At 39.9% G+C, this 7,137-nt stretch overlaps 1 protein-coding gene across 1 annotated transcript in view; it reads right to left on the reverse strand.

Moving 5' to 3' along the window:
* The window catches only part of Hmmr (hyaluronan mediated motility receptor), a 40,660-nt gene that overhangs the window by 12,094 nt on the left and 21,429 nt on the right, over positions 1-7,137 (reverse strand). The window contains exons 11-14 of the mRNA XM_023721786.1: positions 6,519-6,733; positions 4,608-4,724; positions 88-234; positions 6-51 (exon numbers count right to left, since the gene is read on the reverse strand). Of these exons, the coding sequence (XP_023577554.1) occupies positions 6-51; positions 88-234; positions 4,608-4,724; positions 6,519-6,733 (525 nt within the window). The remainder of the gene's footprint in view (positions 1-5; positions 52-87; positions 235-4,607; positions 4,725-6,518; positions 6,734-7,137) is intronic.

The raw sequence follows: 7,137 nt of genomic DNA on the forward strand, positions 1-7,137 counted from the left end.
CTTACGAGTTGGCTTCCACCAGCATCATGCTGTGCCTGGATGTTGCCAAGGCTGCAGACGCGGGCTGACTTTATCAGTTCCACCTACCTCTCACACTCTTGATTTGCACTCTCGGTTTTCAGCATTTTATGCTGAACATCCTCTGTGCTTTTTTCAGCATTGGCCATTTTTTCCTGTAGTGATGCATTCTCCATCTTAAGATCGCTGATCTCACTAATCGTTAATGCTTTATAGCTTATTCAAAAAAAAAAAGTCTTTGTCATATAAAAGACAAATACAGAGCTGACCAGTTTACATTTATACACTTTGGTAAAACATATTCATGCATATACAGGTAAGAATTCAGTGTTTTGAGGTAACTACTAATAACGTAGCACTTTCGTACATTCAAAAAAAAAAATCGATTCCCAGCACTACAGAAACAAAGAGAAAAAAGCAACTGACTATTATGTGAAAGTACACACACAGAGCTGAAGAAAAATCAACTTCCATACATGAGTACTACTTCATGACAAAACAAATCCACAATACACAATCTCTGGATCTACCATCATATAAGTTATGGTTGCAAAGGGAAGATGGGAAAATGCTTCTGTCACTCTTCATAAAACTGGTTGAATAAACATACAATTAAATTTGTAATAAGTGTTATAAAGATGACAGAATAGTAGTGGTTTTGCACCCATGGCGCCAGTGTTGTTTTTCTTTTCAGACAAAAGATGTTAATATGTGAGTAGTTTTTCTTCTAAAATCAACATTCAGTTTTAATTGCAGTGCTGGCAACACTGTGTGATAAGTAAGTGGGATTTGGGCTGCAGTGTGGGCACTTGTCTCTAAAAGGTTTGTCGTCACTGGAATAGAGGAATCTGTGTGCTGGGTGGTGATTGGAAAAAGGCCTTTTGGAGAAAATGATCCTTAACCTGAGTGGTGATGGGTAAAGTTAGCCAGGCAGTTAGCAGAAGGGAATTCAGAGGACAAAAATGACAGGCACTCAGGGGCAGTCAAAATGAAGTCCATTAAGAGGTGAGACTACAGCCTAATGAGACAAAGGCAAGAGAAGCCAGAGGCACAGGGCAGATCATCAGAGCAGGGGACGATCGCCACAGAATAAAGGAGAACTGAGCAAAGTATCTGAGGTAATGGGACTACTCCAGAGACAGAGGGAAGGACTGTGGAAGTGGAGCAGACAGGAAGAAGATCAATAGGAAGATAATGTCAGCCCTGTAGGCCACAAGAAAGGACTCAACTAAAGCGGTGGCAATAGACAGAAGGATGCGAGAGCTCTTTTGCAGGCAGAACAGGAAAATGTTGCACGGAGGAGAAAAAATGATCAAGGGCCAGTCTAAATTTCTAGAATGAGAAGGTGGGAAGGTAAAGACGTCACTGACTTTGATAAAAATGATCAAAAAACAATGAGTTACTTTGGACAGGCTAGTGTTAGGTTACAATGAGACAGCTACTTGCAGATACTGAGAAAGTAGGCTAAAAAGAAAGGTATGCTTTACAGAGGAAAATTTGATGCTGTTAGCATAATGACAGTGAAATTATACAATGGAAAAAAATATGTGGAAGCACTATTCTATTTTTCAAACCAGTGAAAATGAAAATCCCTTTAGAGGACAGAGATTAGCACTGAGTATATATGTACATATAATTTCTGTTTCTGTTGAGGCATTCATTGTAAGTGAAATATAATGAAATTACCTTTCCGCCAAAATAATATTATCAGGGGGAACAGAGTACTAGCGTACTATTCTATGAACAGGTGTCAGGAACTGGTTATCCACAGGGAAAACCAGAAACAGATTTAATCACTCTGTTTACATAAATCAGTTTCAGATGGAAAAAATGAACAGCGAAAGTTTCAGAAGAAAAACAGGTGAATATCTTTATGCTCTTAGGATAAAAAACTAGTGCTTATATGAGAAAAAGATACACTATATAAATTTAACCACATTAAAATAATTTATACCCATAAAAGAAACCATAAAGAAAATAAAAAGACAAGCCACACCACAAGAGAAGGTAGTCACAATCCATAAACTGGTCAATTAGTCATAACATAAAATCTTTTTACACTTACTACACTGTTAAACTTAAAAGATCTTATGCTTTGGTGAGGGGTGAACTAGTGAGAGAAAGAACCGCAAAACCCAAACAAGTGATACATAAATTGTGGTACATTCATACAATGAAATCTTCATAATAGCGACCATGAGCAAACAATAGTTTGGTAACAGTGCGATTTGAGTCTACAAAAATGTAGAGTGAAAAGGCAAGTCCCAGAAAATAGTATGATGACATTTTCTGGTGACACTCAGAAAGAAGAGAAATTAAATAATGTAGTACTTATCCAGGAACAATGTGAGAAAACAATAATTGAAGGCTTCAAAATAATGTTGTTCAGGGACGGTACTGAGAATTCAGACACAGGTATCAAATTGTTGAATTTTTGACTAATTGTATTCTTTTTTTTTTCTTGACTAATTGTATTCTATGAGTTCCTGTGTGTTGATTTTATGTTTATGCTTTAAAATTTATATACAGAATTGTACATAATATTGTATCTACTGACTATACTAAAAACCTTCTTCCTCAAATGATCTTTTCTTTTTTTGCAGAACCGGGGATTGAACTCAGTCCCTTGCACTTGCCAGGGAAGTGCTTATTCTACTGAGCCATCTCCTTGGTTCCCCTCAAATGATCTTAAATAAAAAATATTAACCCTAATAATATTCAGTGTTACATGCAGAAATATTTTATTTTATTTTCCGAACTGGGGATTGAACTCAGGCCCTTGCGCTTGCCAGGGAAGTGCTTATTCCACTAAGCCATCCCCCCGGCCCTAATATTTTATATTTTGCAATTAAATCTCTTTAAAAAAAAAAAAAAGAGAAAGAGAGAAAACAACAAATAGATAGGACAGGAGTTGAGCAAGTAGATGAAGAATCAAATTTTTCTTTAGTAATAATTTTAGGAATGAATAATCTAGACAGCCGCAGAAGGTGGTGAAAGGAAAAGATTTTATTTTTTTTAATTTTTATTTATTTATTTATTTTTTAAATTTTATTTATTTGTGTGTGTATGTGTGTGTGTGGCCAGCTCAGCCCACCAGGGGGCGGGGCTGGCTGGCATGTGGTGCTGGGGATTGAACCGCGGTCCCTGTGCTTTGCTAAGCTTGTTCAAAGTAGGTGCTTTAGACCACTGAGCCATCTCACCAGCCCCAGGAAAAGATTTTACTATGCATTTTAAAAATGACTGCACAGGGGCCAGGAAGATAGCTCAGTAGAATAAGTGCTTGCCTGACAAGTGCAAGGACCTGAGTTCAATCCCTGGTTCCACCAAAAAAAAAAAAAAGAGAGACTGCACAGTAACATGTACTCAGACTAATTGGAAAAATTTGAGTAGAAACCTTGAAAATCAGAGGAGATAAAGAATACATCACAGAAATAGTCAATGAATGTTAAAGGACAAAGAAACTAATTGGTAGAATGAATATAAATGTGGGAGTTTATAAGTTTGGTGGTGAGATAAAAGCTTTTCAATTCTTTTTTTTTTTTTTTTTAATTTAATTATTTATGTGTGTGGCCAGCTCAGCCCACCAGGGGGCGGGGCTGGCTGGCATGTGGTGCTGGGGGATTGAACCGCGGTCCCTGGGCTTTGCTAAGCTTGTTCTAAGTAGGTGCTTCAAACCACTGAGCCATCCTACCAGCCCTAGCTTTTCAATTCTTTAAGCAAAATGATGACATCAGGAAAGAACTGCCAAGGGCTGGGGAGATGGCTCAGTAGAATAAGTACTTCCCTGGCAAGCACAAGGTCCTGAGTTCAATCCCTGGTTGGGGGGGGGAGGGGACCTGCCAGGTCTACAAATGTGTACAATTTGAATCGGAAGCAGGAAATGGAAATGACTATATAAATAGGTAAAACTGCCAGGTTCTACTAAATGCCCATTTACAGCTGTTACTTATGGAATTTGTTTGTACTGGGAATTGAACTCAGGCTTGTCAGATAGGTGCTGTGCTGCTGAGCTGGATCACCAGCCTTCATTATAGAATTTATTATTGTTATTATTATTATTATTTTTGGAGACAGGGTCTCACTGTGCAGTCTGGGCTGGCCTTGTGCTCACTTCTGTCGCCCAAAGGCTGGTCTCGAACTTGCAGAGATCCTTCTGGCTCAGCCTCCTGGGTGCTGGGGTTACAGGAGTGCACCCCCACGCCCAGTTCTAGGGCTGCCCGGAGGGCGCCTGCATCCGGGGCCAACAAGGCGTGCCTGGGAATGTCCAGGCCTAGACTGCGCCCTGGCATGGCACGTGGGGCTGGGGATCGAACTTGGCTCCTTGTGCTTGCCTGGTGGGTAGGTGCTTACGCCTCTGAGCTATCTCTCTGGCCCCCACTGTAGAAGTCGAAGTAAGGCTGGGGAGATAGCTCAGCGGCCTAAGTGCCTGCCTGGCAAGCACAAGGTCCTGAGTTCAATCACTGGCACCAAAAAGGAAATAAAGTAATACCAGTCGTCCTTCCCATAATCGCTTTGCTCACACATTTCTGTAGGAGAAATACTTTTCCTGGCTTGAGTTGATTTAGGGTGGATGCTTCCGAGATAAATACCTTTCAAATGCAGCAGTGACATCTCCGAGGTGTTGCACAGTACTATTATACTTTTCTTGCAAAGTCAGGGTAGCCTGAATGTGAGCAGTATGATTCTTCTCCAGTTCAGCTTCTTTCCTTTAAAAAAAAAAAAAACCAACCATGCAAATCAGAAGGTAAATTACTACAAATTATCACTGTAAGAAAGTCAGGGGGCCGGGGAGATGGCTCAGTAGAATAAGTGTTGCTTGGCAAGCGCAAGGCTCTGAGTTCAATCCCCAGGCCCGCCAGAAAAAAAAAAGAAAAAAAGTCAATACAGACATATTCATCTCTGCATTAACTGCTGCGTTTTTTAGACCTAACTCTCAGAGAGCATGTTTACTTTTTAATGTAGTAATTTATCTGTTAACTTTATTGTTCTTATTTACTATTGTTTTGTTTTCATCAAAGTTTTATTTATGTAAGTTGTTTCAAAATTTGGAGGAAAAGTAGGCATGGCCTTATACATCTTCTTTTTTTTTTTTTTGTCTTTTTGAGACAGGGTCTCCCTACTCAGTCCGGGCTGGCCTTGAGCTCACTTTGTAGCCCAGGCTGCTCTCGAACTTCAATGATCCTCTGCCTCTACCTTCCAAGTGCTGGGATGACAGGCGTGCCGCCACACCCAGCTAGCATTGTACCTTTAGTCCCACAACTCTGGGAAGCTAAGGCAGGACAGCCCCAAATACGGGCCACACCCAGGTCATTTGCTAGCCTTATGAAACACTGTCTCAAATTTAAAAATTAAAAAACAAAAACAAAACAAACAAAAAACAAGCAAACAAAAGGGTAGAGGTTGAAAAATCAAAGTAGACTTCATGACTCAAATATGTGCCATGGAGAAGGAAGTAGAATATGAAGGAATAAAAGAGTAAGGTGAGAGCTCAGCTTTTTATTCTGAGCGATAAATTTCTTTTTTCTGTTTTGGCTGGCTCAGCCTGCCTTAAGGGCGGGTCTGGTAATGCAGGTGGAGGTGGGGTTCGAACCATGGTATCCTGCGTCTGACTGCATTTGTATGAGCAGGTGCTTAAACAGCTGAGCTAACAGGCAGGCCTCCGATGAGTGATAAATTTCTTGTTTTTGAATGTTTTCTAGTTTTCTCCCCCATCTTGCTTTTTTCCCCCATCTTGGTATTTCTGTCTCTGCTTTTTAAGATAGTCTTGCTATACATATAGTTCAGGCTGGCCTCTCATTAGCAGCAATTGTCTTCTCAGACTCCTGAGTGCTAGGATTACAGGGGCCCTGGGATTACAGGCATGTGCTGCCTATGTCCAGGCTTGATTGCTGGTTTAGGAGTGTTTGTGCTCCCTCAAAAAAAGTATTAACGGTGTAATTTAGATAGCAGATCTTGAGCCGGGCATGTTGGGGCATGCCTGCAATCCCAGTACTCAGGAGGCTGAAGCAGGATTGCTGCAAGTGGGAGACCAGGCTGGGCTACAAAGCGAGCTGAAGCCCAGCCTGAACTGCAGTGAGATCCTTTCGAAAAAGACAGACCACCCCCAAAAAGCCCCTATATGTCTTTTTTTTGTGTGTTCTCAGATTCTTCTGAAATTCCTTGCTCTACTGATGATTCCAAAAATATTTAGAAAATACAAGAGCAGTATAAGAGAGTAAAAGAACAGTAAAAGTTTTGGCCATTTGATTTTTAAAACTTCTTCCACTAAACTTCTGGCCTTACAAAAGAAGGAACCCTTTTCAAATTGACTATCTACATTCTATGCTTGTATTTCCTCTCTAATTCTTGTTTGTTTTTTTTTCCTCTCTAATTCTTACTAGTAAAATAATACCAGTGTTGCAAATTCACATGACTGATATGGAAACCCTAAGAAAATACATTAGAAAAGGCTTTATAACATCTGTAATCACATATAACTAGCCAGTCCTATTAATACGAACTCTTTCAGCTGTTGTTCTACAAGTCTGAGGGCTTCAGCTGTAGTTTTGGTTTCGTCTTCCAACTGCTTGACAAGGTTTTCCAACTGCTCCTCCTTGTGCTGCACTGTATCTAGTTCCTCCAAGGCCAGCTTTAATTCTTCTGCACAGATATTCCTTTCTTTAAGCATTTCCTCTTGGAAAGAAAATAGCTTCTGCTGAAGACTAGAAGATAATTCCTACATCAAAACAATAAAAATAGTTGGAAATGGCATCATGAGGTCTTACTAAGAGATTTTTTTTTGGGGGGGTACCAGGGATTGAACTCAGGACCCTGTGCTTGCCAGGCGGGCGCTTATTCTACTGAGCTATCTCCCCAGCCCTAAGAGATTTAAAAACAGAAGTAGAGATAATGAAGTCTGACAAACTAAATTCAAGATTTTCAAAGAAACATTACAATACATATAATCTCTCTCTTTCTCTCTCTCTCTATATATAGATGCAGATATGTATCTACCTACACACACACACACACACACACACACACACATAACTTTTTTCATCATGTTTTACATCTTAGTGGCAAATATCACTAAAGCTCTTTTCTAAGCAGCATATGTCCTCAATTTTTTTTTTTTTTTTT

The sequence above is a fragment of the Octodon degus genome, unplaced genomic scaffold (genome assembly GCF_000260255.1).
Source record: "Octodon degus isolate 3935 unplaced genomic scaffold, OctDeg1.0 scaffold00085, whole genome shotgun sequence".
NCBI lineage: Eukaryota > Metazoa > Chordata > Mammalia > Rodentia > Octodontidae > Octodon > Octodon degus.